The 19,454-nt window shown below is 46.9% G+C and overlaps 1 protein-coding gene across 1 annotated transcript in view; it reads right to left on the reverse strand.

Moving 5' to 3' along the window:
- Window positions 1-438: 438 nt before the first annotated feature.
- Window positions 439-19,454, reverse strand: part of LOC147678388 (beta-galactoside alpha-2,6-sialyltransferase 1-like) — a 109,632-nt gene continuing 90,616 nt past the window's right edge. The window contains exon 7 of the mRNA XM_086945983.1: window positions 439-1,211. Coding sequence (XP_086802109.1) covers window positions 955-1,211 — 257 coding nt within the window. The 3' untranslated portion in view covers window positions 439-954. The remainder of the gene's footprint in view (window positions 1,212-19,454) is intronic.

Consider the following 19,454-nt stretch of genomic DNA (forward strand, 5'->3'; position numbering starts at 1 on the left):
GATTTGATGGGAGATTAATATTTGGGGCCAACAGCATGAGAATTATTTGATAGTTATGGGCTAGGGGGGGCACAAGTAGCTGAATACATTGCTCTGAAGGCCCTGCAGGACTCACTGACAGAGAATATTATTGTTTGTGTCAAGTGAGTTGTGTAGTTGATATGACTCTCTGTTTGAATATTTCTTATATACATTCAGACATAAATACTTCAATTGCAAGGCCCTGCTGGACAGAAACCAGTCCTTAGACCTATCAAACATTAGACTTTTGATCAACTTGACTGACTGATATTAGCTCTGTCTGACTGACAGGTGAATAAGTCTTGTGATCAGTCTGAATGCCTAGAAGAGGAGTCCATTAAAAAAATACCATATTTCGAAGACCTTGTTCGAGTCACTGAAAGTTGAGTTATTTCACTCAATGATCTTCTAGGTTTTATATCCCACTTTGAGATAGATTCTGAGTTTTATTTTTACTAACTGAGTGAATCATTTGGTGGCTTCGACCAGCACTGTCTAAGTCCTCTAGCACAGCTTCCTCCAGTCCAGGTGACAGTGGTGTCCTCAAGGCGCTGCACAGGCTTTCTTGGTGTCTCACTGTTTCTGGGTCACTTTGCAAGAGTCCTCAAGTTTCTGCAGTGGGTTCCTCAGAGTTCATTGCTTCTGGCTCCCCTTATAGTAGCCCTCAAGGCGCTGCAGAGGGTTCCTTGGTGTGCCACTGTTTCTGGGTCCCCTTGAGAGAGACCTCAAGGCACTACAGAACTTCTTGTTCCTCGCGCCACCTCTGGAAGTCCTCAAGGTGATAAAGTGTGTTCCTCATAGCCCATTGTTCCTGGCTCCCTTTCTGGAAGTCTTCAAGGCTCTAGTGCAGGGTTCCTGAGATCCCACTGTTTCGGCCTCCCTTGTTGAGAGTCCTCAAGGCCCTGCATCAGGTTTCTCAGAGCAACACTGGTCCTATACGCTGACCTGGGAGCAGTTCAGGGTGCGGAAGCCTTGAAGAGTCACCTTGCCATGTAGGATGATGTCCAGATCAGAGCCCTGGTTCAGGCGTTTCACCAGGTTCTTCTCAAACAGCAGTGGGTGGTAGGCACCCAGTGTGCAGGCCGCATCATGGAACCTCTCGTAGTAGTGACAGAGATCCGTCTGACGCCGCGAAGGTAGGTACTCGTACACATGCACCACGTCACAAAGGGAGAGCATCAGGAAAATTCCTGAAAAAGGAGAGAGCACTGTTAGAGAACTGCATTAAGTATGTTACTGCATTTTATGCTATGTAGGCGCAAGCATTGAAAGCGACAAAATTGTCTCTTTGTGCTAAGAGAAAAGGGTGTATTAAATGCCCTTCTACTTTGGTTCAATAAAATGAAGACCACAACAAGAGAGAGAGGAGAGAGGGACCTTCAGATGCCATGTTTTCTCTGCTTTGTACTATGCTTATTTGAATTTTTAGAAACTGGCAAAATCAGAAGACGCATCAAAAGAGCAGTTCTTATTTCTAATTCAACTTTGACCCTGATCAAGGGAGCAAACAGAAACAAAATGGGGAAAGAAGGAGAGAAAGAAAGACAGAAAACAGTGAAAAAGGGGGAAAGCAATGATAAACAAGCATTGGCAAATGCATTAGGTTTCAACAATGTAATTATTAATAATTTCTTTTTTTTGTAAAAAATAATTAATGTTCTCTATTGGGATGAGGCCTTAATCCTGGATTGATGGATGAATGGAACGATGAATAACAGAATGAGTGATTGATTGGTGGAAAGATAGGTGATGGCCTAGTGAAAAGATCAATAGCTAAACAGATAAATTGATACATGTATATACCGACAAGTGGATGGGGGATGGTGGAAGCATGTAAATGTGGATGAATAAAAAGTGGATGGGAGAACTGATGGATGGATGCGTAGATGGATACATGAAAGGACAAGTGAATGGAAAGCGGATGACAGGGTATAAGGAAATCTTAGAGGGAGAGGTGAGCTCTATCCCTTGATGCTATTTAAGACATAGTTCAAGGCGGGGCTGAATTAATCCACCGCAGAGACATGCTGGACTGCACTGGCGGCAGTATGCTTGTCATTGTATGGTACGGTTTAGGCGTGTGTTCGCCTGGCGGAGAGTCACAGTGGCCATTACAGGGCACTGGCTGATGTATGCTCAATTGTGTTTGTGTTCATTCCATGCAGAGGCATCCTTTGGACCTCGGACCCCGGGTTTTTCTGCCTTCCTGCACACATCACATTGCAGTGCACTGCAGCTGTGTGGTCAATGGCAGAGGGGGGTTGGCGGGTGGTGAGTGACTGTTATTGCTTCAGCAGTGAGCACCAGTTCCCTGGAAAAAATCTCCTCCAATTCACATCAGTCTCTTTGTATTGCTAAGTGTTCTTCCCATCTGCCAGACCCATTATCTCTCATTTATATGTGTTGTTTTTTTTTTTACTTCAATTCACTGCCCAGATACAAAACCAGAGACAAAAAGAGGAGCAGGACAGACCCTTTAATGTTAACAGAAGCTGAAGAAGACTAGGATGCAGCATAAATGAATGCATTTGGTCTATCAGGGACCGGTCCTCCACACCAAGAGAGGCGGGTGTAGACAGTCCCACCTCACAATAGCGGTAAATGGCTGGCACTTAGCTGGCATCAGTAAAAGGAATATGAATGGAAAAGCTTCAAGACAATGCAGTCAAACCCCCTGTGGTGGGAAACAAGATCAAAATTGGCATGGATTCACAAAAGGAACATGTAATTACTGTTCCTGTGGCATTCTAAAAGAAAAGAAAAACAGGCCATGACACTTTAGTGCCAGCTGTCTCATCGCACACGCCACACGTGCACACAGTCACAGCGTTTTTGCCAAGTCTGCGAGCCTGTAGTTTGCACACCTGGCCGAGGGCTCTGCTTTTCCAGCGATAATGTGGCATATTTTCAGCAAGTTTACAAATGTGCAATCACAGTTTTTAAAAATAACTAGTCCAGTCGGAAACATGTCGAGTCTGTTCTCACTTGTGCTTAAAGCTACCAGCTGACACCGTTCAGATGCCAAGCCAGTGGTGAATCACGGGTACACTCACAGCCTGCAGATCCAGGCGAAACAGAGGAAAGAAAAGGTGTCACTGTTTTTAAAGCATCTCATCTCGGAAAAACGCAAGATCTCGTTCCCAAATTAAACCCAGTGTGCTACAGACTAGACTCTCTGTCATGGGAAATGCAAGATGCCAAAGGTGGGATTACAGCTTTACAGCTCTGTGGAGCGGAAGTTATTGCTTATTCATGGAACCTCAAAAATGAAGAACAAGAAAATACTACACCTGCTATAGATGCTTGAAATGCATGCTGATATAAAGCGAAAAAGCAACAACAAGAAAGCTTCAAATGCGTGCAGATAAAGCGGTGTAGCCGTAAGTAAATAAAAGAAGTCCAGTCGAAGTAAGCGGATGAGCACTGGAGTACTTCGGCATGGCAGCCTAAGAGACACGAAAAACAGGAAAAGAACGCCCACAACCAATAGAAAGGAGAACATGAAAATTGTCAAGCGCACAGACCAATAAGAAGGGAAGTCGGGTGTTTGCCCCTTTTAAGATATATTCAATACAATAGATTTCAAAATCACAGCACCAGCGCCAGCGCTGTGCAGGTGAACCCTAAAAAGTGCTTGCCAGAGGGAGATAAACAAGCATTTGCAATGCAATAGGTCTCGCATTAGGAAAGTGTGAGCTATTGGTATTGTAAAAGACAATTTTTTTTAATATGTGTTGGCTTTGAAAATATATAAATTAATAGCATTGTTATTCACAAAGCCAATAGCTTACACTTTCCTAATGCGAGTCCTATTGGCTATGGCAATGCTTATTGGTAGCAAGCAAGGACAGTCCTGTTGTGGTGCTGAGTGATGATGTGGTTGGGCTGAGTGATGTGGTGGTGTATTAGAGTGATGTGGTGGTGTCCCAGAGTGATGTGGTGGTGTCCCCAAGTGATGTGGTGGTGTCCCTGAGTGATGTGGTGGTGTCCCTGAGTGATGTGGTGGTGTTCCTGAGTGATGTGGTGGTGTACCCGAGTGATGTGGCGGTGTCCCTGAGTGATGTGGTGGTGTCCCTGAGTGGTGTGGTGGTGTCCCTGAGTGATGTGGTGGTGTCCCGAGTGATGTGGTGGTGTCCCCGAGTGATGTGGTGGTGTTCCTGAGTGATGTGGTGGTGTCCCTGAGTGAAGTGGTGGTGTATTAGAGTGATGTGGTGGTGTATTAGAGTGATGTGGTGGTGTCCCTGAGTGATGTGGTGGTGCCCCTGAGTGATGTGATGGTGTACCCGAGTGATGTGGTGATGTTCCTGAGTGATGTGGTGGTGTCCCTGAGTGATGTGGTCGTGTTCCCGAGTGATGTGGTGGTGTCCCTGAGTGATGTGGTGGTGTTCTTGAGTGATGTGGTGATGTCCCTGAGTGATGTGGTGGTGTTCCTGAGTGATGTGGTGGTGTCCCTGAGTGATGTGGTGGTGTCCCTGAGTGATGTGGTGTTGCCCATGAGTGGTGCCCCTGAGTGATGTGGTGGTGTACCTGAGTGATGTGGTGGTGTTCCTGAGTGAAGTGGCGGTGTCACTGAGTGATGTGGTGGTGTCCCTGAGTGATGTGGTGGTGTCCCTGAGTGATGTGGTGGTGCTCCTGAGTGATGTGGTGAGGTCCCTGAGTGATGTGGTGGTGTTCCTGAGTGATGTGGTGGTGTCCCTGAGTGATGTGGTGGTGTCCCTGAGTGATGTGGTGTTGCCCATGAGTGGTGCCCCTGAGTGATGTGGTGGTGTCCCTGAGGATGTCGTGTTGTCTGTGAGTGATGTGGTGGTGTTCCTGAGTGATGTGGTGGTGCCCCTGAGTGATGTGGAGGTGTCCCTGAGTGATGTGGTGGTGCCCCTGAGTGATGTGGTGGTGTCCCTGAGTGATGTCATGGTATTCCTGAGTGATGTGGTGGTGTCCCTGTGTAATGTGGTGGTGTCCCTGAGTGATATGGTGGCGTTCCTGAGTGATGTGGTGGTGTCCCTGGGTGATGTGGTGGTGTTCCTGAGTGATGTGGTGGTGTCCCTGAGTGATGTGGTGGTGTCCCTGAGTGATGTGGTGGTGTTCCTGAGTGATGTGGTGGTGTCCCTGAGTGATGTGGTGGTGTTCCTAAGTGATGTGGTGGTGTCCCTGAGTTATGTGGTGGTGCCCCTGAGTGGTGCCCCTGAGTGATGTGGTGGTGTACCTGAGTGATGTGGTGGTGTTCCTGAGTGATGTGGCGGTGTCACTGAGTGATGTGGTGGTGTCCCTGAGTGATGTGGTGGTGTCCCTGAGTGATGTGGTCATGTCCCTGAGTGATGTGGTCGTATCCCTGAGTGATGTGGTGGTGTTCCTGAGTGATGTGGTGGTGTTCCTGAGTGATGTGGTGGTGTCCCTGAGTGATGTGGTGGGGTCCCTGAGTGATGTGGTAGTGCCCGTGAGTGGTGCCCCTGAGTGATGTGGTGGTGCCCCTGAGTGATGTGGTGGTTTCCCTGAGTGATGTGGTGGTGTCCCTGAGTGATGTGGTGGTGCCCCTGAGTTACGTAGTGGTGTATGTGAGTGATGTGGTGGTGTCCCTGAGTGATGTGGTGGTGCTCCTGAGTGATGTGGTGGTGTCCCTGAGTGATGTGGTGGTGCCCCTGAGTGATGTGGTGGTGTCTGTGAGTGATGTGGTGGTGTCCCTGGGTGATGTGGTGGTGCCCCTGAGTGATGTGGTGATGTCTGTGAGTGATGTAGTGGTGTCCCTGAGTGATGTGATGGTGCTCCTGGGTGATGTGGTGGTGTCCCTGAGGGATGTGGTGGTGCCCCTGAGTGATGTGGTGGTGTCTGTGAGTGATGTGGTGGTGTCCCTGGGTGATGTGGTGGTGCCCCTGAGTGATGTGGTGATGTCTGTGAGTGATGTAGTGGTGTCCCTGAGTGATGTGGTGGTGCCCCTGAGTGATGTTGTGGTGTTCCTGAGTGATGTGGTGGTGTCCCTGAGTGATGTGGTGGTGTCCCTGAGTGATGTGGTGGTGTCCCTGAGTGATGTGGTGCAGCAGCACACAGACTGAAGCTAAGAACACACAGGGTTGAGTGCTACAATGCACGGTCAGTTTATCAAAGCACAGAATGATGCAGCCGGGAAAAAGCAAGGGGAAACAGGAAAACACAGGGAGAGTGTATAATGATAGAGGCAGCGAGAGCTGGAGCTTGGACAGCAATCAAGTACGGGGTCGAGAAGGCACTGAATGGGAGAACACGGAAAACACCCAGGGCCAAGGAAGGAAGATGCAAGCACACAAGCAAAACAAGCTCTCGGCATTGCTGTGGCGGTGGCGGGGGAGCGGGAGCGCATTCCTTTGAAGTCTGATGCGGGGGACGGGGGAGCGGCAGCCTTTGAAGTCTGATGCGAGGCACAGACAAATGGTGGTGTGTGACGTGGCTGGCTCTGCACACGCGCACAGTCACATGAACTGTGTCTAATCCGCCGTTTTGGTAGACTGTTCTTTTCCCCTTACTATAATCTCGCTGGAGCAATGAGCAAGCGCATTGGCTCAGGCGAGACCTATAAAGGGGCAGGGCGTGTCTGATGGTGAAAGAGAGTGCCCGGGGCGAAATCAACCCTCGGCAACTTTGGAAATTGCCACTCTCAAACACTGTCTAGCACCAGCCACCATGGACTCGCAAGCAAATCTTTGATAAGCAGTGAATGTAGGAACATCTACAGTGTGTCTGTGTAGCTCAAAGAGGGAGTTGTACACGGTGTATGGAGCGGACCCACTGCCAGAAATGAGTGCGAGAACCCAGAGAGTGCAACATCCGTGTTGAATGCAACTCTAGGGACTAAGCCTGGTCGGACACAGGAAGAACTGCAGAGTGTTCTTGGCTAACACAACTCTATCCCAAATACTCCGACCACCATTCTAACTAGGTCATAGATAGCCTGAAAAGAACGCGTCTCAAGTCCTTGATTGTTCTTTTATTATTGAGGCCGGGTCGCCATCTAGCGGCAAAATATAGAAGTGCAAGTATTTCGAAGCTACCGCCCGATGACAGTCCATACTGATCAAGGGGACCCTACTTCAGGGACAGGAAAATGGAGCAGAGCAGGCAGAAACAGCTCAATCACATTGTACAGGACGAGCAACAGCTCTTCCCCCTCACACTCAGTGTCGACATCCTTGTTTTAAGTAACATCCATAAATATAAACACATAACAAATCGGGAGTTTTTCACAATAACTCTATGAAATCAGTTCAATATGTTCTAAAACTGGGACAAAATGTGTAATTTCAGTTTTTCATCTTAACCTTTGTGAAGGCGAGTCAACACCTCATCACGCTCCATCCTGGGACTAGTGATGTCAACTACATCTGTTCAGATTTCATAAGATCTACGTCCAATAATATAGGTAATGTAGACCCTTTTTGTCCAATGTCCATGCCAGGCCAATGCCACTTCAAATAATGGAGCAAATGCCACAGGCGGTAACATATTCAAAGCATTGACAAAGCCAAGAGGTCTGGTTTCTAAAACGATTATTTTCCATTTAGTTTTTGTGGTTGGGTCAATGAAGGATGGAATGAATGCATGGATAAGTGAGTGCATAGATGGATGACTGGGCTAGTGACCAATGCATGAATCTGTGAGTGAGTATCTGGAGGGATTGATGAATGGGTGAGCGCGTGGCTTGTGCAAACCACTGAGAGCAAGCATCTCATAGGTATTAGAAGTGCAAGCTTCCCTTGCCTATCAGTGGTTGGTGCTTTACCAAATCTTCTACATCAACAATAAACAACAACAAAGTTCAGAGTAAGAAGTGGTCACATCAAGGACAACTATCTACTCCCATCTGTTGCAAACTGGCATCCCAATGCAGAAACAAACAAGCACATGCATCAGTAAACAACAACAACCACCCAGAGCAGTGTCACAACCAGCTGCTGCCCTAGAAGTTTAAAACTAAATAAAGAAGCGAAGAGGACAGTAGCGTGTGAGTCTCAGGGTATAAAAACTAGTCACTTAGCACTAGTGAGATCTGTGTGTATGTTGTTTGTTACAGGCTTTAATAGTTGTAATGAGGCTCAATGGGTCAATGTGCCGACTGTAGAGCGCTAGTCTACCTCTAAGTCACAGGGTTGAATCCCAGTATGATAACTCAGTGCATCGACACGTGAGTCACAGAAATGAATGTTTAGGGCCTGTAGATTGTGTAAGGGAGTTAGAGAAGTTATTAGCACTCTTTAATAACCAGTAATTTACCTTAAATTGTACTGTTCTATACCTAAACCTGGGCGTAGTTCGCAGAGTTTCGCTACACGGAACTAAGCGAAGTTACAAAAAAACTCCACAAAGTTCCGCAAGTGGCGAAGTGTAGTGCAAACTGCTGTTCATGCTGGTCTTTCTGCAGCTCGAGAGAGAGAGAGAGAGAGAGAGAGAGAGAGAAGACAGGGTGTGTGAAAGAGCAAGAGAGAGAAAGAGGGAAAGGTCATGAAAAAGAGAGGAAGAGCATGCGAGGGTGCACCTGAAAGTGCAAGAGAGAGACAAAGAGTGACATAGAGAGAGAATATGAGAGATTGAGATAACATAAGTGAGAGATAAGGGATGAGAGAGAGAGCACGAGAGAGAGAGAGCACAAGAGAGTAAGACTGAGAAAGAAGGAAAGGTCATGAAAGAGAGAGAGGAAGAGAATGTGAGAGACTACCAGAAAGTGCACAAAAGGAAACGAGAGAGAGAGAATCGGGGAGTGAAAGAGAGAGAAACAGCATGAGAGAGATAAAAGGGATAGGGAGAGAGAGCATGAGTTGAAGCACACGAGATTAAAAGAGAAAGTTAGAGAGTAGGATTTTGTGAGAGAAAAGGTGTGAGAGAGATAGAGCAAGAAAGAGAGAGAGGGAGAGAGAGAGAGAGAGAGAGAAAGCACGAGAGACAGCATGAGGGAGCGGGCACTAGAGAGTAAGAGAGCGAGAGGGAGAAAGAGCATTAGAGGGATTCAGAGAGCAGTAGAGAGAGAAAGAACATGACAGCGAGGGAGAGAGCAGGAGAGAGAAAACGAGAGAGAGAGAGAGAGAGAAATGGTATGAGAGAAATCGCATGAGAGAGAAAGGGAAAGAGAAGATCGTGAGAGAAAGAAAGCATGCCATAGTGCACCTGGGAAAGAGAAAAATAACATGCCATAGTGCACCAGGGAGAGAGAAAGAAAGAGTGTGAGAGAGAGAGCAAGAGAGAGAACGACCATGAGAGAAGAAAAAGGCATGCATGAGAGAGAAAGCATGTGTGAGCACAAGAGAGTAAGAGAGAAAAAGAGTGTGATGGAAAAAGAGCATCAGAGAGAAAATAAGAGAGAGAAAAACCACGAGAGGGAGAGAAAGCACCAGAGAGCACAAGAGAGTAAGAGAGAATAAAGCCATGAGAGAGAGAAAGCACCAGAGAGCACAAGAGAGTAAGAGAGAATAAAGCCATGAGAGAGAGAAAGCATGTAAGAGAACAAAAGAGTATGAGAGAGTAATAGAGGAGTGTGTTTGAGAGAGAGAAGAGGTGTAGGAGAGAAAGGGCATAAGAGAAAAATAGAAAGAACATGAGAGAGAGAGAAAATGCATGAGAGTGAGTGAGTGCACCAGAGAGTAAGAGAGAGACAGAGTAAGATAGGAGTGTGTGTGTGTGTGAAAAAGAGAAAGGTGTGAACGAGAGAGAACAAGAGTGAGAGAGAAAAACAGCATGAGAGAAAAGGCATGCGAGAGAAAGCATGAGAGAGAGCACAGAGTAAGGGAGAGAATAAGAGAGGAGTGTATGTGAAAGAGAGAGAAACGCAAGAGAGAGAAAGAGCATGTGAGAAAGAGAGAGGAAGAAAGTGAGAAAGAGAGCATACGAGAGTAAGAGGGAGAAAAAGAAATAGTCTGTGTGAGAGAGAGAGAAAGGGTGTGCGAGAGAGCACCAGAGAGTAAGAGAGTGAGGGGAAGAGCTTGCGAGGAAGAGAGAGAGCAGAGAAAGAGAAAGAGAAAGGAAAGAAAGATAGTGAGAGCATGCAGGAGAAAGAGAGAGTGTGGCTAATTTACTCCTTAGGCCCTGTGCCACTTACATCATAGGTTAGTAAATTGCTGTAATATGCAGCAGGCTAACTGGGGCAGGAGACAATGAAGAGAGACCTCAAAGAGGCAGAAGGTGAGGGCTGAGGCATGTTAGTGGGGCGAAGTAAAGGCACGGGGAGGGAGAGGTACTGGGACAGTTCTGTGGAGCAGGTGGAAGGGGCAGGAAGAGCTGAGAGTTGGAGAGCGGGTACAGGTAGTACTAACAGTGACTGGGAGCCAAGTGGGTCTGTAGGAATGGCTGCAGGAGTCTAGAGGGTCTCCCGGGGGCCACTCCTGCTTGCTATGGCTTGCAAATTTATTAAAATGTCACATGGGTGCCATCAGGCTGCATTGAAACAACCCCAAAAACCTGTGTTGTATAGCCTCCTCCCCAAGCCCTAAGAGGACCCGGAGACCCCATCCCCGGGGTCTTTTCAGTCTAAGTGGGTACCCCGGTGCCCACCTGGGGCATTCGCAAAACATATCCTTGGCAGCCGCTGGGGAGCCTCAGGGACCTTGCAGCCCCCGCTGGCTCCTGCATGTGAGGTATTTCTGCTTGTTCCCGCTGGGCAGGAGAGATCTCAGTTTTCCTGTCTGCAAAAGCGCAGGCATGGAAACAAAAGTTGGCTGGTACCCGACGGGAGCAATTACAAAGCTCCCGCCAGAGGGGAGGACACTTCCTTTCCTGCCTGAGGTCCTGCGGACAGGGGAAATTACTGTGTCCTGGGCGTGGGCTCCCGAGAGCCATCCCCAGAGAATTGGATCTCTGGTGCCTTATAAGCCTCAGAGAGGGGGCATGTGCACCCGGATGTACGTTGTTACAACGCATGCTTTTACCACGCATGCCTTTACAACTCAGGTTTTTCAACGCAAGTCGTTACAACGACTTGCGTTGGGGGGTGCTGGATAGTGAATAGTTTAATCTACTATTCCAACTCCAGTCCCCATGGATAGTAGGGAAGGTGTTGGATAGTAAATTAAACTATTACCTAATGTGTTTCATTGAGCGTGATTGTGATTGTTAATGTTTACAAACTGTGGTAGGTCAGTGGAACCTCTGAAAGAGTTCAAAAATGTATATATCACCTACAACTTCAAAAACATGTGACATTGCTCCAATTCTAGCATAAATTGTGTTGCCTCTCTATATGAGGCCTCAGTGGTGAGGCCTGGCAGCAATTATATTGAAAGTCTGTTTCTATTTGAGGTTGGGAAAGATCAGATTTAACATGGCTCCAGGTTGAGTCTGGCCGAAGTCTCCTGGGATTCTAGACAACTCTCTTAATCTCAAAATGAATATGTCAGTCTGTAATGCAATTGGTAATCATGTAAAGCGCCCTGATAGCGTCTGGTTGAGTTTGCGCTATATAAGTGCAAAAACAAACAAACAAACAAAAGTTCCTGTAGAAACCTGCTGCCAGCTATCCCACATGCTAGGGTTGCCCACTACAAGTGCTGCATATTCTTGATTCCACTTAAGGTCTCTCCCTTCCACCACCCAGTACTTCCTGTCTGTTTAACTCACTCGTTAGTTTCTTTTGCATCCCTGCTTTATCTCCTTGTCTCTCTTTTCTTACCTTCCTTTACTTCTGTCTTTCTCCCTTTTCTGACTTTATCACCCTTGCTCTGAATCTGGATACGCCTGTTGATGAATAATAAGTTGCAGTCCCCACAAATAAATCCAGTGCCCACCACCTGCAACCACTGGCAAAAATTAAGCACAGCAGAGACACTGATCCCATAATATGGACTCCACATGATACCCCTGGTCTGCAAATCTTGCAAATCAATATCAATATTAATCAATATTAATCAATATTAATGAGAAATGTCTCCTTTTTAAAAAAATCATTTGGTCAAACTTTGCCCTGTCACTTTGCGATGCACTGTCAGTAATGAGGCCATAGGCACTGAGCAGCAGCCTAGGAGCTCTTTTGAGAGTCTAATCTCCAGCACATTTACTTGAGAAAGTCATTATATTATATCTTATATTTCACTAAAACCCATGCTGTAATTTATTTTACATGTTTTAAGGTCTACTTCTCATTGCTACTTCTAATTACTTTATTGCAACTTGACTTCATGCGTTAGGTCATTTAAATGTATTATTATTACTTTAATTTCTGTAATTTGCATGAAAATGCACTATTTATCCACTCTTTTTTCATAATTTTCTCGGGGGGCGGGGGGGAAACCCTCGAACCCTGCCCAGGTTGATCTGCTCGCTCACTCGCCACAGTGCAGTACGACAATTATTTTATGCCTCACCACTTTCAAATGTCACCAGCCGTCACTGAATCCCAGACCTGTTAACCAGCCTCGGATTACAGGCACCTAGGCTCAAAAGGAGCGCTGGTTTAGCCTGCTCAAACCAATCTTGTCTTTCTCATGCTGAAAACAACATAAGAGCAGCTCCAGGGTAGGTTAGGAGCACACTGTAGGACGTCATCCTGAACCACCATCTGTTCCTTAACTCCCTTTCCTTCCCTTCGGCCCAACCCGCTCATCCCTGAGGGCTTGAGGCACACACCAGCCTGTGCTGACACTTCCAGCCGCTAGGAGTTTATCCCAGTCAGCAGCTGCCTCCGTGACCCCGCCAGACTCAAGGGCTCTTCCCCCTTCTTGAGAAAGTAGACAGCTGCAGCCTTGCCACCAGGTGGGAAGTGATCTGTGGGCACGAGCTGTCCATAAGGCCTATAAGACCGACAGACAGAGGGCAGCGCGCCGAAAATAAAGAGCACATGTTTTATTGGACCTTCGAGTCACCTTAGATCACATGCCAAGCGGCGTCCTGTCCATCTGACAGATACAGTGCCCCCTTTCCTAGCCCCCCTCCCACCCCCCGAGCAGGGTGGAGGCCCAGCGGGCCTATTTCTGGCTTTGACTAATTTTATTTCATTAATGTGAGGAAGAAAATTTGAGGAAATTAAATCCCTTGCTCAGTCTGGAGAGAATAAAGACATTAAGTGGCCGCGCCATAAATAATAGGCCAATATTTACTCAGAATCCAAGACGTGGAAGCCACAAATTAAATTGCAATTTGCTGCAATCAGCTCTAAAGTGATTGTCAATTCTTCAGAAATGTTACAGCCGAGCAGTGTACCATCAGAGCAGAGGCAAAAAATGCAAAACTACTGTTTTTTTCAGCTGCAACACTTTTACGAAACCCTTTTTTCTTCAGAACCTGTAAGGCTTCCTGAGTGAGCCATTAATCTCATTTAACTTTTCATGACACCTCTTTAACATGGAAATGTATTGAGCTGTAATCTTTGATCGTTCACTGTTTCTGAAAATTAATTCACATTCACGTTTCCCATTTACATTGATGGGATTGTTTTTTTTTTTTTTATTCAGAACAATGTTGTATGCCAGGCATGTGGGGAGAGGGTCGAGGAGAGCAGGGGATCTGGCTTCTTGAGGAGTAGAAGGGATGGAGATTGGCCCCGGCATGGCGGCTGCGGGCAGTGAATGGAGCTAGGAGCATGGAGGAACCGGAAATGCTGCACTCACATGGCTGCCAGTGTGACTCTGGTCTTCGTGGTTGTCATCCTCAGACTCCCAGACTAAGCTGCAACTGCAAAAGAGGCAGGCGCAAATAAAGAAACATCCATGCGCCTTTTTAGGCTTCTTTTGACTTATCTGAGTAAGGGGGTGTGCCAGTGGCGTAACGAAACTTGAGGGGGCCCCCCTCCCATCCTCCGTGCCAGTCTGGAGCTCTCAGGCCAGCGACCCGCCATACTGCAGGGAATGCAGGACTGTTGTTACGCCACTGTCACCAATGCAGCCATTATAAGTAACACTGGATGGTGGAGTCAAAGGTTGGGCTTAGTCTGCCAGCAGGCTATGATATGTGGTGGTCCATTCATTACAGGGTCCCTGCCATCAACAGGCCGGGGAAGTCTGCCCAATTTTAGGTGGGTTCCCTGATGCAGACTCCTGACATGATATACAACATCGGGCCCACTCAACGTTCAGTTTTGACAAAAGTGCATCCACTGCTCCTTCTCTCTTTCTGTCAGTCAGTCAGTCTCTCTCAGTCAGTCAGTCTCTCTCTCTCTCTGTCAGTTTCTCAGCCAGTCAGTCTCTCTGTCAGTCAGTATTCAGTCTCTGAATCAGCCAGTCTCTACTCTCTCTCCTCTCTCTCTCTCTCTCTCTCTCTCTCTCCATTCTCTCTCCCAACTCTACCCACTTTATCTCCACAGTCTCTCTCTCCACTCTCTCTCCACTGTCTCTCTCACCACTTTCTCTCCACTGTCTCTCTCTACTGTGTCTCCCTCCACTGTCTCTCTCTCCACTCTCTCAATCTCTCTCCACTCTGTTTCCACTCTCTCTCCACTGTCTCCCTCCACTCTCTCTTTCCCCACTCCCTCTCTCTCTCCACTTTCTCTCTCTCTCTCTCTCTCTCTCTCTCTCTCTCTCTCTCTCTCTCCTCTCTCTCTCTCCACTCTCTCTCTCTCCTTCCACTCTCTCTCTCTTCTCTCTCTCTCTACTCTCTCTCCACTCTTTCTCTCTCCACTCTCGCTCTCCACTCTCTCTCCACTCTCTCCCCACTGTCTCTCCCCACTCTCTCTCTCCAACCTCTCTCTCTCCACTCTCTCGCTCACTCTCTCCACTGCCTCTCCACTCTCTCCCTCCACTGTCTATCTCCACTTTCTCTCCACTCTCTCTCTCTACTCTCTCTCCACTCTCTCTCTTTCCACTGTCTCTCTCTGCTGTCTCTCTACACTGTCTCTCCACTCTCTCTACCCTCTCTACTCTCTCACTCTCTTTCCACTCTCTCTCCACTCTCTCTCCACTCTCTTTCCACTCTCTCTCCACTCTCTCTCTCCACTGTCTCTCTCTACTCTGTCTGCACTCTCTCCCTCTAATCTATCTCTACTCTCTCTCTACTCTCTCTCCACTGTCTCTCTCTCCACTCGCTCTACTCTCTCTACCCACTCTCTCTCTCTCCACTCTCTCTCCACTGTCTCCCTCCACTCTCTCTCCACTCTTTCTCTCCACTGTCTCTCTCCACTTTCTCGCTCCACTCTCTCTACTCTCTCTACTCTCTCTCCACTCTCTCTCACTCTCTCTCACTCTCTCTCCACTCTCTTTCTACTCTCTCTCCACTCTCTCGCTCCACTGTCTCTCTCCACTCTCTCCCTCCACTCACTCTCTCCACTCTCTCTCCATTCTCTCTCCACCCTCTCTCTCTCCACCCTCTCTCTCTACTCTCTATCTCTCTACTCTCTCTCTCTCTCCACTCTCTCTCTATCCACTCTCTCTCTCACTCCACTCTCTCTCAATTCTCTGCCACTCTCTCTCACAAAGTAGTGTGTGTTGCCATGGCCATGGGCGTCCGCAGAAATGTTTCGGGGGGGGCACATTTTTAACTTCATCACCATCCCCCTTGCACCCATCTCCCCTCTGCCTTGCACCCTTCTCGCCCTCCCCTTGCACCCTTCTCGCCCCCTTGCACACTTCTCCCCCTCCACCTTGCACCCTTTTCTACCTTGTACCATTCTCCCCTCTGCCTTGCACCCTTCTCCCCTCTGCCTTGCACCCTTCTCCCCTCTGCCTTGCACCCTTCTCCTCTCTGCCTTGCACCCTTCCCCCCTCTGCCTTGCACCTTTCTCCTCTCTGCCGTGCACCCTTCTCCTCTCTGCCTTGCACCCTTCCCATCTCTGCCTTGCACCCTTCTCCCCCTCTGCCTTGCACCCTTCTCTACCTTGCACCCTTCTCCCCTCTGCCTGCACCTGCTTTAGAGGGAGAGAGGCTTGCTTTAGTGCAAGCCTCTCTCACAGCTCTCACCGAAGAGCTGAGGGGGCCAGGCCCCCTTCATTTACTGAAGAGAGTGGGGCCACCCTGCACCGCACCGCGGGGGCTGCAGGGGTGTTTGTTAGTCCCTGGGGTGTTTGTTGGGATTATGTCTGCCAGTAGCTTTTATTCTTGCTGCACCACACATTCAATAGGAAAGGACTCCCTGTCCCCTCTCCAGTGAATGTCAGGCAAGCAATATGTGTGTGCCTGCTGTTGTTAAAAATAATTTTTTTAAATATGAATTTAGAAACATTCATGTGTCCTCACCCTAACAACAATGCTGTTAGTGAGTTTTTGTACACCATATATGTGGGCTAGTTTATTATACCTTAAGCAGCATTATATTCTGTGAAATCAAGCAGGATATCTTTGTACAGAGCATATCCTAAACTTGCAGATTTTAAGGCGCACTCATATGTGATAATGAAGAAAAATGAGACTTGGCAAAATAAAATATTTGCATAGGATCAAACGGGTTTGGTGAAGTGGGGAAGCCGGAATTGGTCAGAGGATTTCCACTTTTACATTATGCAGCTCAGACCTTGGGACTGCATGTCTGCTTTGCTCGTGCCGTGAAAGATGGAAAGAAGCTAAACGCCTCATCACTTTCGAAAGTCACCAGCCGCCGCTGATCCAGCTTCCTGCCAAATTTAGTGTAACAGAAAATATTGTGATGCAGAAATATTGTTGTTAAGAATATCGATTTTTTAAAGTAAGTAATATCGTTTTCAAGAATATTGTTCTTGTTAATACCGTTCTCAATAATAAAGTTGTTAAAAAATATCGCTTCTCACAAACTGGAGTGGGAATAGTAAATTTGATGCTTCCAAAGTCCAATGTTTTCCCTAATTTAGCCTATATGGAAGTGGGAGTGGTCAATTTAATTCCTTTGAAGTCCAACACTTTTCCTACTGTTGCACAGACTGGAGTCAGAATGGTAAATTTTACACCTCTGAAGTACAATGTTTTCCCTACAGTTGTACAGACTAGCGTCGGATGGTATATTTTACCCCTCCAAAGTTCAGCACGTTCCCTAATGTTGCACAGGATGGAGTGGGAATAGTATATCTATTATTGTTAGACTTTTTCTAATATTGTTTAAAAATATGTATTATTAGTATATTTATTACTTCTAAATTATTTGTATATATATATACCAGGTCGCCAGTAGGTAGTTATAGTTAGGATTTTTTTCAATGTTAAATCTCAAAATTCTATTTGGAATAACTTTGGCGCCGGTTGACGAATCTGCCTGAAAATTTCCTCAAAATGGCCTCGCGGCGTTCCGGTCCTTCCCTGAAAGTTTGGGGGGGATTCGTCAAGCGGGGGCCGAGATAAAAGGGGGGTCCCAAAACGCGTTTTCCCCATGTTAATTTCCATAGGGCGGTCGATTTCACTTTTAGCCCGAACGGCTGAATGGATTTCCACCAAACTTGGCAAAATTGTAGGGACTGGTAGCCCGATGTGCCTTTGCTATGTCTCAAGATATGTGCTCCAGTGGATTTTGAGTAATTAAGGTTCAAAAAAATATATATATCTATAGCAGCGCTCCGGTACGCGCACCGGTACGCGCACCGGGCGCGCCACGCGACTTGCGCGCAGAAAGCTGATTGGCTCTGGGGTGTCTGTAAACATTCTAAACAGTCCGGAGCGGCCGCCATCTTGTGTCTCGGTAGGATCGAGACACGAGAGGTGGCCAAAACAAAGAGGGAAATGACCATAAGGGGGCAGAGTAGACCCCCCCTTGACCCCCTAGGTTTGATGTGGGGGCCATAAAAGGGCCCCGCGGGGCAAAAAAAAAAAATTTTTTTTTTTTATTTTCGCGGGGGGAGCGCCCGGTACGCGCACCGGGGAGCGTACCATGGGGAAAAAGAATGACAGTTTTAAAAGTAGCTGTTTAGAAAAAAAAATGTTTAGTTGTTGTTTTTTATACATACACATACATATATATAAATGCATATGCACATATATATATGCATATATGTCTATATGTGTGCGTGTAGAGAGAGGTAGAGAGGTAGAGGTGTAGAGGTAGAGAGGTAGAGAGGTAGCGGTAGAGAGGTAGAGATTAGTAGAGAGAGAAGAAGAGAGAGGTAGAGAGTAGAGAGTGAGTAATAGAGAGTAGAGAGTGAGTAGTAGAGAGTAGTAGAGAGCAGTAGAGAGAGTAGCAGAGTGAGTAGTAGAGAGTAGTAGAGTGAATAGTAGAGTGAGTAGTAGAGAGTAGTAGAGAGTGAGTAGTAGAGAGTGAGTAGTAGAGAGTAGTAGAGAGTAAGTAGTAGAGTGAGTAGTAGAGAGCAGTAGAGAGTGAGTAGTAGAGAGTAGGAGAGAGTAAGTAGTAGAGAGTAGTGGAGAATATTCCAAAGTTTGGCACAGCACCACTTTCACAATGAGTCCAATCAAATCATATCACTTAGAGTACTTATTGAAGCGCTGAATCTTGGTGTATATTCAAATGCTTTTATTTTCCTTAAGTTTATGTACCACAGCCAGCCGAAACGTTTCGTTCTGTACAACAGAACTTCTTCAGGGCGTTCTTATTTCCTTCAAGTTATGTCGGTATCCCGTTGTCATATAACTAGATATTTCTTCCAAATGTTAGACGAGACATAAGTATATTCTCATTAAAAGTGACTAGGTATCAATTTTACCCACACAATTCGGGCAGACTTGAGTAATTTATAGCATCCTCAAAGTCAGTCTTTCAAAAATTCCAAAGTATAGGACATGATAATCCAAATCCAAATGTTTCTCAAGAAAAGTCATTTACAATCGTTCGGAATATCGGTGTTTGGGCAGATATGATCCAGGGACCCCCAGTATGCAAGGGGAATTAGTCCTCCCTCTGCAAACGCGCCAGTGGCCTGCATTGCAGAGAGGTGTAACAAGGGTGTGGCCTCATTACACTTCTCTGCAATGCAGCTCCCTCGCGCATACTGGAGGCTCCTGGTGGACTAGTTGACCCCAGGGACCCCCAGTATGCAAGGGGAATTAGTTCCCCCTCTGCAAACGCGGCAGTGGGCTGCGTTGCAGAGAGGTGTAACAAGGGGCATAGTCTCATTACACCTCTGCAATGCAGCCCCAGGCGCATACTGGAGGTTCCAGGTGGGCTAATTGGCCCCCAGGGGCCCCCAGTATGCAAGGGGAATTAGTTTCCCCTCTTCAAACATGCACGGGGGCTGCGTTGCAGAGAGGTGTAAAAAGGGTTGTGGCTTCATTACACCTCTCTGCAATGCAGTCCCCTGGCGCATACTGGAGATTCCTGGTGGGCTTTCAGGTCTTATATAGTTAGGAATTAGCATTAAAAAAACCTTTGAAATTCACTGAAAAAACCATAGGTTTCACACCAGTTATAGTTAGGAATTAGCATTTAAAAAACCTTTGAAATTCACTGAAAAAACCATAGGTTTCACACCAGTTATAGTTAGGAATTAGCATTTAAAAAACCTATTAAATTCACTGACAAAACCAGTTATAGTTAGCTGGAAATTTTACTGACATAAAACCATTGAAATTCCCACGTTATAGTTAGTTGGACTCACTATAACTTGCGCGCCTGCAATACACTGCTGATGACGTCACATATTACATCAC

Source organism: Lissotriton vulgaris, chromosome 12 (assembly GCF_964263255.1).
Source record: "Lissotriton vulgaris chromosome 12, aLisVul1.2, whole genome shotgun sequence".
NCBI lineage: Eukaryota > Metazoa > Chordata > Amphibia > Caudata > Salamandridae > Lissotriton > Lissotriton vulgaris.